The sequence below is a fragment of the Mytilus californianus genome, unplaced genomic scaffold, assembly GCF_021869535.1.
Source record: "Mytilus californianus isolate M0D057914Y unplaced genomic scaffold, xbMytCali1.0.p SCAF_8, whole genome shotgun sequence".
Classification (NCBI taxonomy): Eukaryota; Metazoa; Mollusca; class Bivalvia; order Mytilida; family Mytilidae; genus Mytilus; species Mytilus californianus.
Window position 1 is genome coordinate 49,410,946 of NW_026262734.1, and position 12,655 is coordinate 49,423,600.

The 12,655-nt window shown below is 32.5% G+C and overlaps 2 protein-coding genes across 3 annotated transcripts in view; one reads left to right on the plus strand and one right to left on the minus strand.

Annotated features, from left to right (window-relative positions):
• Nucleotides 1-12,655, plus strand: part of LOC127711307 (collagen alpha-3(VI) chain-like) — a 28,168-nt gene that overhangs the window by 13,111 nt on the left and 2,402 nt on the right. The gene's annotated exons all lie outside the window — the stretch shown is intronic.
• The window catches only part of LOC127711303 (anaphase-promoting complex subunit 7-like), a 72,706-nt gene continuing 63,463 nt past the window's right edge, over nucleotides 3,413-12,655 (minus strand). The window contains exons 14-15 of one of the 2 annotated variants that reach the window (XR_007986639.1): nucleotides 6,313-6,429; nucleotides 5,434-5,522 (exon numbers count right to left, since the gene is read on the minus strand). Coding sequence is in view for 1 of the 2 variants with exons in the window: in XM_052217298.1 (XP_052073258.1) it covers nucleotides 3,533-3,589 (57 nt within the window). In the remaining variant the exon portion in view is untranslated. Of the gene's footprint in view, nucleotides 3,590-5,433; nucleotides 5,523-6,312; nucleotides 6,430-12,655 lie in introns of those variants that run through there. The other variant, XM_052217298.1, reaches the window with a different exon arrangement.

Sequence of the window (12,655 nt, forward strand, 5' to 3'; positions counted from 1 at the left end):
TCCAAATTTTTAAAAATCTTAAAGAAAAAAATATGGGGCAAAAAAGGGGCCAAAAACAAGCATTTTTCTAGGGGGAGTTCATATTTTTGCCCCAAACTCAATCCCAGCCTTCCTTTAGCAATATGGAACCTTGTGGCACAATTTCAGAGAGATCCATACACTTACACACAAGTTATTGTCCCGGAAACTACAAAAATGCATGTTTTTGGGCCCTTTTTGGCCCCTAATTCCTAAACTGTTTGTACCATAACCCCCAAAATCAATCCCAACCTTCCTTTTGTGGTATAGAACTTTCTGGTAAAATTTCATAGAGATCCATAAACTTAAAATAAAGTTATTGTCTGGAAACAAAATGTGTCTTTCGACGACAACGCCGACATAATAGCATTATACGAACGCAAATTTTTGCAGTCGTATAAAATGTTTTAATCAAAATAAAATAAAATTCCGGGTAATTTAATGAATGATCTTGGTGCATTAACGTCATGACACGAAGTCATACAAATAAAAACTCTCAAGCTGAAGACTATTCTGTTACATGGACGCTCTAAATTCGGATAATATCGAACTAAAATGGAGTTTTGAGGTAGGTGTTATTTCATTTTCTATTCTATTGCATCATTCGCCCATTAATGGATTTCAGCAAGTCAACATGGCGGCTCACTCCTTAGTTACGACATGTCAACTATGGATTTGACAGTAAATAGTAGCCAATGGGTTAAGAATTATAATTAGGATTGAACACATTTTTTCATTTTTTTTTAGCATTTTTTTCTAGTGCTTATTTGAGAAATAATTCATTTATTTGACATTTGTAGCTTTTATCTTACAAGGGTAAAATAGAACAGCCATACACACGACAATCTTACCGTCGCTTCAGTTTTTCAAAATACAGTATTTGTCCTATAAGAATCGAAATAAGTCATGCAAGCCATAGATTTGTTATCGTTTTCACATGGCCTGGGATGTTATATTCGTTAATTTTATCCTTCGCTAACTCTATATGATTGCATTTCGTGTGCCAGAAGATACGATAGCAGGACATCTGTGACGTCACATGCCAATATTGACGTCATTCCATATATAATATCACGCCCTTATAGTAGCCAATGGGTTAAGAATTATAATTAGGATTGAACACATTTTTTCATTTTTTTTTAGCATTTTTTTCTAGTGCTTATTTGAGAAATAATTCATTTATTTGAAATTTGTAGCTTTTATCTTACAAGCCGTTAGGGTAAAATAGAACAGCCATACACACGACAATCTTACCGTCGCTTCAGTTTTTCAAAATACCGTATTTGTCCTATAAGAATCGAAATAAGTCATGCAAGCCATAGATTTGTTATCGTTTTCACATGGCCTGGGGTGATATATTCGTTAATTTTATCCTTCGCTAACTCTATATGGTTGCATTTCGTGTGCCAGAAGATACGATAGCAGGACATCTGTGACGTCACATGCCAATAATGAGGTCATTCCATATATAATATCACACCCTTATGACATTACATTGGGGACCCATTGAAGAAAGATATTACACTGTTTAATCTTCGGTTTTTTATTTAAAAGAGATACAATCTGTCCTCTTTTCCTTGAACGTGACCTACTGAATTAGACTTATCACCAAATTTGTACTTACATAAGCAACACTACAAGTGCCACATGTGGAGCAGGATCTGTTTACCTTTCTGCAGCACCTGAGATCACCCAGTTTTTTTTCTAATTTGTGGCCCTTATTCATATTTGACCCATTGTTTTTTAAAGTTAAGGCAAACATAAGAGTTGATAACTTTTTTTCTAATTTGTGGCCCTTATTTATATTTGACACGTTTTTTTTAAAAGTTAAAGCAAAAATAAAAGAGAAATAAATACATTTTATAATTGCAATGATTACAATTTTTTTATTCATGTAGCTATTCAGACGACAACTTTAAAGGGCAATAACTCCTTAAGGGGTCAATTGACAATTTTGGTCATATTAACTTTTTTGTAGATCTTACTTTGCTGAACATTATTGCTGCTTACAGTTTATATATATCTATAATAATATTCAAAATAATAACAAAAAACTGCAAAATTTTGTTAAAACTACCAATTCGGTGGCAGCAACCCAACAATAGGTTGTTCGATTCGTCTGAAAATTTCAGGGCCAATAGATCTGGACCAATTAAACAATTTTACTCCGTAACATTTGCTCTAAAAGATTTAGTTTTTGAGATATAAGCCAAAAACTGCATTTGACCCTTATGTTCTATTTTTAGCCATGGCGGCCATGTTTGTCAATGGATACAAACTTTGGATACAATTTATAAACAAGATACCCTAAGGAACATTTAGTTAAAGTTTGAAGGTAATTGGCCCAGTAGTTTCAGAGGAGAAGATTATTCAATGTTAGCAAACTTGATGAACAAATTGTGTATAATTGTCTTTAAAGGGCAATAACTCCTTAAGGGGTCAATTGACAATTATGGTCATATTAACTTTTTTGTAGATCTTACTTTGCTGAACATTATTGATGCTTACAGTTTATATATATCTATGATAATATTCAAAATAATAACAAAAAACTGCAAAATTTTGTTTAAACTACCAGTTTGGTGGGAGCAGCCCAACAAAGGGTTGTTCGATTCGTCTGATAATTTCAGGGCCGATAGATCTTGACCAATTAAACAATTTTACCCCATGTCACATTTGCTCTAAAAGATTTAGTTTTTGAGATATAAGCCAAAAACTGCATTTGACCCTTATGTTCTATTTTTAGCCATGGCGGCCATGTTTGTCGATGGCTACAAACTTCGGATACAGTTTATAAACAAGATACCCTAAGAAAAATTTAGTTAAAGTTTGAAGGTAATTGGCCCAGTAGTTTCAGAGGAGAAGATTTTTAAATGTTAGCAAACTTGATGAACAAATTGTGTATAATTGTCTTTAAAGGGCAATAACTCCTTAAGGGGTCAATTGACAATTATGGTCATTTAACTTTTTTGTAGATCTTACTTTGCTGAACAATATTGCTGCTTACAGTTTATATATATCTATAATAATATTCAAAATAATAACAAAAAACTGCAAAAATTTGTTAAAACTACCAATTCGGTGGCAGCAACCCAACAATGGGTTGTTCGATTCGTCTGAAAATTTCAAGGCCAATAGATCTTCACCAATTAAACAATTTTTGAAATAGTTTACGACGACAGACGACGACGACAGACGACGATAGATGACGGACGCCAAGTGATGGCATAAGCTCACATGGGGCCCTTCGGGCCCTGGTGAGCTAAAAAGATAAAATAACATTCCAATAGAACTCCTTTCTGTACAATTCTTAATAATTTTTTTATAATTAATCATTTGGTAACTTTAGTCCAGTTCAAAATTGGACAAATCAACTAGTAATCTTATTTCTGTTGAATATTGCACATGACATCAATGTCAGTTTTCTTTCGGACACACAGAATTTGAAAGTTGTTCAACAAATCTGTTTCCATTTGGAGACAAATGTCCTTTTATCTATGATAATCATGAGTCATCAGCTGAACTCTGTTTCTGACCAGTTACTTTCCACATCACTACCATCAAAATCTCCCTGAAAAATTAAGTTAAGAAAACAATCTTTACATGGATAACTGAAATCAATTACGGTTTTAGTTTGTGGAAACCGTCATTTTAATTGGAAAAAGATCTGATAAAAAAACAGGGGCTAGCATGACGACAAGAAATAATATAAGTTATTTTAACAAGTACCCTTCATGAGACAAATGGTCCATATTTCAGATTTTTCTGATTATCTAACTCATCCATAGTTCTGATAAATGGAAACAATCATCTAAATTTGTAGAGGATCTGTCAAAAAAAGAGGCTGTACCATTACAACAACTAAGTGATAACACAAAGAATGACTGACAGGTCAAAAAAATTATACCCACAACAACTTCCTTAACTGTGGTACAAGTTTTTGCTTTTGATTAAATGTTGTCTATCTGCTTAGATCAATAAACTCATATCATATTTATCAGGCTTAAAATTTTGTACTCGTCTTCAAAAGACTCATCAGTGACGCTCAAATCAAAAAAGTTAAAAAGACCAAATAAATTACAAAGCTGAAGAGCATTAAGGACCTAAAATTCTGAAATGTTTATTCACCATGAAACACCAGACAGACTCATTTCTATACTTTAATATTCAAAGGGTGTAGATCTTTGATAAAAGAGCCAAGTCTTATAAACCAATAGTCAGTTTCATCATTTAAACATTTGTCTGAAACAGATCTAAAAATAATCTCTGTTCCTTAGAAGCTTGTAATATTTTTATAAAAAATAGTTGACACAAACATACAAGTGATTTGTAAGTTATTTCCCCTTACATGGATCTACCTCCCTAATGGAAAAAGTAAAATCACAAAAATGCTGAACTCAGAGGAAAATTCAAAAAGGAAAGTCCCTTATCAAATGGCAAAATCAAAAGCTCAAACACATCAAATGAATGGATAACAACTGTCATATTCCTGACTTGGTACAGGCATTTTCTTATGTAGAAAATGGTGGATTAAACCTGGTTTTAAAGCTAGCTAAACCTCTCACTTGTATGAGAATGTGTTCCAGTTTTTTCAAACTATGATTACCGTAATTTTCAAACAGTCATAGCTGTTGTTTCATACAGAAATAAAATATGATGTTGGAGTACATCACAGTCGTTGTCAACTAATCAAAATTATGGAATCCAATGAAACATACATGAAATGTAATTATACTAATAATATGATTGATTGTTGCTTGCTTAGTGTCTAGTGGCAAATATTTCATGCATAATCTGGACTAGAACAAATAAACAATAGGTATGTCCTGCAATAAGGGGTGGACAGGGATGATGGGCATGAAATTTGGAATGTAATTGGAAAATGAGGGTATTTTAGATAGTGACAGGAATTAAGCCTTGCAACAGGCCACCTACTGATCACTCAAAGAGTTGTTGCGAGGGTTTTTGACATGTAAACAGTGTGGCACTTCCTCTACATGTGGAATCAGGTTTAACATCCTGATTCTGACTAAACGTGGCTGCAAATTTTATACTTCCGGAACAGACAAACTGAGGATGAATTTTGTCAAGCATTTTACTGCTCGTCTGAAAAAGACAAAGAGATGACCATTCTTATATACCACATTCAACCGTTGGGGTTTCTTGATATGGATATAATGTGATCTCAAATATGTTGTTATGTAGTGACCTAATTTCAACCCTTCTTGCAATTAACTAAAATACATAACCCCTCTATTTCGCTTTGTTATTTAATTGAGATTTAGTCCAAGGAAAACTGTTAGATTTTCTATGGACAAACTTTCTATCTAATAAACAGATAAACACTGACTATTAGTTTCTCTTAGCTTAACCAATGAGAGTTACTCACATAATTATCACTGCCTTCCATATCCTCTAAATCATAGGTACTCTCTAAACCAACATCATTATGTTTTTCCACTCTTTCCTTGCCTTCCCTTGCTCTTGTATTTGTAGGGTCAAGGCTGAAAAGGATAACAAATATTGTTGATTCGAAGTGTGTTCCCTTTTATAATTGTACTAAAAAGAATGTGTATAAACTTTGCCTATTTCTCTTTTAATAATTTCTTAATTCAGACATGAAAGTGGAAATCTTTTAGAACAGTTTTCTATAACTTGTCATATATTCAAATTTGTTCTACATCATTCTGTATATTAAACGATTCATCTGTCAATGTCAAGACCACAATAAGAATGACCTATTTAATGTCTTTTTAATGCTCTGCATTTTTAGGCTGAAAAGTATAAACAAATTAAATTTGTTTAGAAGTGGCAGAAGTGCACATTTTTAAGAAAAATTTTTAGAAAAACATTGAGCATCTGGAAGAGCACTGTAAAATATTTAGAAAAGAAGTGTAATACATATGAGTGAATTTTCCTATTGACTGATCCATGATTTTTTTGTAATGTTTAGAAATTTTCAGTATATTTAAGGTGAGCTTTTCATCGTAAACAAATTTCAACCATTACTGTATATTTAAAATGCATTGCCATAACCATATAAATGTCAATTATTAACTCGGCTAACATTTCCCTATCTATTTTTCCTGTAATCAAAAATAAAAGCTGATGCCAAAATATCTCTATATGCAGTGTGTAGTGTTGTTTTAGAACAATTATAGACAAAGAATAGAAATTTTTTAATAAAATAAAGAAACTTTTTAAAAAGTAAATGTGTTATCCAGGGTCTCGCAATTTGAATAACAAAATGTGTCATCCAGGGTCCAGCAATAATAAATATTTTGTATGACTGACCTCAAAGCTATATTATATTCATCCAAAGCTTCAATAGGTTCACTGATCTGTGCCAGGAAATCCCCCAATTGTTAGTGCAGTCGACATGTGTTGTGTGTATGCAGCTGTTTTCTTAACCTGAAAAAATATAGTCAGGAAATATCAGCATTATGAAATGTTTTCTATTTTTACTACAGTTAAGTTACTTTTTAAAGATGATTTTAAAAATAGGAATTTCTATAGGAAATTTACTCCTGAAAACCTTGCATATATCGTGCATGACTTAAAAGCAAAAGTGGATAATGTTTAAACAAGTAATAGATTATAAAACCTCACAGCTTATCAATATATTATTTTTATCTTTAATAGACTTTAATTAAGACTAAATACATGGCTTATAAGTTCCCTTTGATAGGCTTTTTACAGTGACCAGGCTTTTTCTTCACAAATTTGGGGGATTAAAAGGTGCATGTTATACACATAAAGAGAATGGAAATGGGGAATGTATCAAAGAGACAACAACCCCACCAAAGATCAGATTATTGCCAAAGGCCACCAATGGGTCCAACACAGCGAGAAAATCCCACACCTTGAGGCACGCTTCAGCCAGTCCATAAACAATAATGTATACTACTTCAGCAAAATGGACACAACACTCTACTTCAAAACATACAAATGAACCAAAATTTAAAAAAACACAAGACTAAAAAAGGCTAGGGGTTCTTGATCTCATGACTTGGGACAGGTGCAAATATGGCAGGGATAAATATGTTTTGTGGGATCTCAACCCTCACCGATACATTTGACCAATGTGGAATAAACAGCAATATGCACAGTAAAACTCAGTTTAAAGAAGTCTTAGTCCACTTTTAACACATACACTGCTGACTTGCAGCTGTCTGCATGTAACAGTTGGTATTACACAAGTTGATCAGTTTAATTGAATGATATAAGATACAATTTGATAAATTCTTTATCTAACTCACTGCAACACTTATAGTAAGGTTACAGTTAATTGAGATATTGTCATCTACATCTACACCAAAATTTGCCATTTCAGAATATAATGCATTCTGGGTAATATTTCCTAAAGTGTACAACAAAATGTTGTGATTGGTTAATAATTTCCAGAACAATGACATTCAACCAATGTTGTGACTTTATTCTCATATTTGTGAACAAGCAAAGGAATCCTTTAGATTCTGAAACGGATACAATTTTTTTTTATGAATACTTAGACCTACATCTCAGCTGAAAGGGCAAATTTGCCGTTTCAGAATCAAATGAATTCTGGGTAATTGGCTTACAACGTCCTAAACAATGGGAATTCAACCAATGACATGACATCATTTTCATTTACCCACAATCCTCTAGATTCTGATATAGGGAATTGTATTTCTTTTTTTTTTTATGAATAATACTAACATCTCAGTGCCTTTATCATACTGGTGATCTCTAAGTAATATGTTTGCCATTACATAAACTGGTTCTAGGTAAGATGGATCTAACTTCATTGCTTTCTCTAAATAGGGTTTGGCCTGAAATCAGAAATTATTCAAAGACAGGTATATAATAATACTCGTTTTAGGTTGTAGCAATAGTTTTTTTAATTCACTTTTGCAGCAAATTCAAATATCATTTCATAGCAAATCTTTGTATTCAATGTTGTACAAACATATATAAAATAGAGTACGGTAACAAGAAATATTTTGTTTCAGTGGTTGGGTCTTTTCATGTCAACATTTTTATACGAGTTATCACACCCTACAATTTGGCCAGAAAATCAAAAGATAAACAGTTTCACTAAAATTTATTTACAAACACTAAAATGTCCAAAAGAGATGCTGGAAAGTAAGCCAGAAAAAAACATCATTAATTCATCAATCAAGCTATTAAAATGTGAACTAAAATGTGAGCCTTTCATTAAGATATGTGTCACTTCAAAATCATTTATTCTACCAATTTGAGATTATTTTACACTTAGGAAAAGATAAATCAACTTCTTATTTATGTTCTTTACTGCAACATTTTTACTAAATACCCCAAAAGAAAAATATTTTAGAAAAAGTTATTACTATAATATTGAATACACAAAAGAAGAAAAGAATGTTTCAGAGACAATTTAAATCAAATTAAATACCCCATTTATCCCAAGTCACTGCACGAGAATTGAATGTTTGTTTACATTTCTTACTACCATGTCAGAATTGCAAAATATTCAGCATGGGAAATTAACTATTGAATCATCTTTGGAATAAATTATCTGTACAGCTGAATACAAGAATAAACCTCACTTCATTCACAATTATGAGAAAATACAATGTAAATAGCTTTCCAGTTTTGCCCCAAAAAACAATATACAAAGGAGAAGGTCCGGTAAGGGCTTATTTTGGCCTAAAATTTGAAGTACATCTGATGAAAGATTTTTGACAAGTTTTAAACACTTAAGGTGGATCCCTACAGATATAGCAATTTATCTTAAAATTTGCATATATATACTATGCAATGGCCTCTATCAAAATTTGAGTTAAAAATAACATGTCACCAGGTTCGTTTCCATGGTAACGGTCACCAAAGTTGGCACATCACATGTAAGAATAAATACATACCTGAAGTAAGAATCCTGGATTTTTTTCAAGCCTTTGAAAGTATTTTTGAAAGGTTTGTTCTTCATTTATTACAGAAATAATGTTGAAAATGTAAATAAAACACAAATAATAGCAGTTTTATACATATTTATTAAATCCCGCCCCAATTTCGTCAACAATGATGCAAATGAAAAACAAAGATTTTGTTAAAATTTTCTATTTTTCTTAAATTTCCAAAAAATTGGTCCAATGAATTTTTTTTTAAGTTTGACATAACATGGTCCAAACAATGAGCTTTGAAAAAAAAATATAGGTCACCAGACTATTTTTTTTATCTAAAAACATTTTTGTTACCCATGCCGACACAGTTATCAACAGCAATTCTTTGTATTCTTTCAAAATTTGTGTAAACAAAGTGTGGCACATGTTTCAATATCTTTTGTTAAACCTACACATATCAATAAAGTTTCAAAATAGAATCAAAAGAAAGACATTTTTTGTTTCTATGAACAATGGTTACCATGGCAACCGGGCAAGAAGTAGTAAAATTCTTATTTTATGTGTACAAAGTGTGGCACATGTTGTCATATCTTTTGTAAAACCTAAACACATTAATATAGTTTCACATGAGAATCAAATTAAAGCTTTTGTTTTGTTTCTATGAACAATGGTTACCATGGCAACCAGGCAAGAAGAGGGAAAATTCAGATCATGTACAAAAAAATCACCATATATTTTTTTTTCAAATATTGATTCATAAGTACGAGTCGAGCAAGTAAACGGATTAAAAAATTTCAAGACTTTTTTCCTCCTTTCATAAATTATCAATTTGTGTTTGATGAAGCATACATATTACTTGCCACGGTAACATTTATACCAAAACTGTATATCGTCTGACGACTTCAGAAACCAAATACTATTTGTAAACGACTTCGTCGACTTCCTTGATGTTGGTTCAGACGCGACACGCGTTGCTGTGGTATCTTTTAGTAATCATCTGTTCCCTGAATTTGGATTCAATGATTACACAACCAAGATAGATGTGCTTTCCGCTATTAATGATATTGAGCATCATCATGGTATCACCAGAACAGACCTTGCTTTAAAACACACGCATGAACACATTTTCGCTCCTGGTAATGGGGAAAGATCTGACGTGGTAGATGTTGTTATTGTCTTGACAGACGGGATTTCCAGTTTCATAAGGCAAACCCAAATGGAAGTAGCTACAATCAAAGACAGAGGAGCTTATATATTTGCCATTTGGGTTGGAGGAAGGGTCGATGTCGACGAGCTCAATGGAATATCCAGTGATCCAGATCAAAGGTTCACCATCCAAGTGTCAGCTTTCTCACAGTTAAGTTCAGATGAAGTTACGGAAATGCTAGTCAAACGTGCATGTGTCGGTAAGTAAATATAAGAAATCGGTAAAAAGACTTTGAAATTAACATGTATAATTTTATTGCAGTTTGAATTATTATGAATAAAAATATTCAGAAAAATTGTCAATACATCCTGTGGTTGGGCGAATATATGTTTTACGACATGAAAAGGAAATGAAAAGACAATTCAATAGTGGTTGTCGTTGGTTCATGTCTGTCGTATTTGTTTTTCGTTAATTGTTTTGTTATAAATTAGGCCGTTAGTTTTCTCAATTGAATTGTTTCACATTTTTCATGTCGGGGACTTTTATAGCCGACTATACGTTATGGATTTTTCTCATTGTTGAAGGCCGTACGTTTGCCTATAATTGCTTTCATCCATTCTATTTGAACTTTAGTGGATAGTTGTTTCATTGGCAATCATACCTCATCTCCTTATTTTTATATTGTACTGAAAAGTACTTTCTTACAACATTCGTCTGTAATTAAACAAGAGACCGCATATCATTTTATCTGTGTTCGATTCACCGTTTTTCTTAAGCTTTTTGATTTTATTACCTTTCGTATATACATGATCAAATGAATAAATATGTTTCATTTGACAGTTTACTTAAATAGTAAACCATCTTAATTGTGATCAAAAGGGTGCTCAAGCAGGTGGAATTTAGATGAAAACGCGAAGTCTGATCGGATCAGCGACATGAATATATGTCCAGACAGGGTGACAAGAGTTTATGCGGACTGTTACCTTGTGAACTAGCATTAAAAAACCCCAGTAAACCTTGTTCAGTAAAAGCAGGTTTTATTTTCATATCACATTAACTTGTTCTCGTCCTGATGTGCATGCTATACGTGTCCACTGGTCGTTGAACATCAATCCTTTGACATCCTCCCCAAAAAGATATATAAAGACTAGAATTACAAGGTAAACTCTATTTAACTTAAGTTATATATTCAAATCAATTCATTTTGATTGAAAATCGCCTTCATTACAAAATTGTTCAAAGGCGTCATATCATCTGCAATAATGTCAGTCTAGAGCATGTAGAGTGGGTTGAGTCATTATTTGTCTCGGAATCTTTCGGCAATTTTTTTTGACATTATTTCATGACATATTCTATTTCGATTCTACAAAACCCTTCATCTTATGTATTGTAAGTCATACTATATGCATGTACATGTAGAATAAATATGCATGTCTTCAAAATCAAACCCGATAATCAGCCGTTAATTTATTTATTTGTAGTATTTAAGACACCATTATTACTTCTAACCTTAACAAGCTTGGCAATGAAATATGTGTCATATACTATGTTAAAGGCTGCATGGGCGCATCACTTTTTAAACGATTCAAACTAATAATTGATATTGTTGAACACTATTCTTGAAATGTGAAAAGAGAATGTTTAAAACCTTTCAGACTATATGACTTCGTTAAAGGAGTTTTTGCGCACTTGAAAGTTCAATGAACACCAAAGCCTTAGTACTTACGAAGACGTCAAGTGCTTATATTTTGTCATATCCCGTTGGTCCACGTTATTTTTCAAAATAAGAATCTCCTATAACAATATCACGTATAACAATGTTTAATATCTGTGATGCAATAACATACTTGAAAGTCCTACATATGCACCAAATAGAATTGAAAATGGAAACGGGGAATGTGTTAAAGAGACAACAAGCCGAGCATAGAACAGAAAACAGCCCAAGACCACCAACGGGTCTTTAACGCAGCGAAAAAACCTCGCAAAGACTATATTCAAAATCTCAAACAGAGTTTATCTTTATTTTTTCAAGCACACGTGATTGTGTAACACCTGATATATATTAACCCCGAAACATTCCATGCGTGCATGGTTAGAGGACCCTGCTAGGACATTAATTTTCATTTGCCATGAAAAATATGAACGGTAAAAATTTTACATTTTGAGATATTTGAAATTACAATAAGTATAATTTTTTAAATGTCTTTATGCTCAACAATGTAATTTAAAATTGAATTTAGATAAAGATAGATAGGAAAATTCAAAAACTATTTGTTTTTCTCAAGAATATTTTCGCAGATATTAATTGTGCCGTGCCAAATGGTCAATTAAAGAGCCAATGGGCTAAAGATGATTATAGCCATTTATAGTTATTTAAATTCATCGTACCGGTTGAATAACCAGCATTGTATGCCACACGTGATTTATCAACTTGTGTATTGTTTATATTAAGTTGAAAATGTATAGGAGACGAATTATAGTTATTTCGTACCCTAACCATTTCGTACCCCCATTTCGTACCCTGGCAAAAACCATTTCGTACCCTGACCATTTCGTACCTTGACCATTTCGTACCTCATGGAATATTAGCATGTATACCATTTCGTACCTCATGGAAGATTTTTTCGTA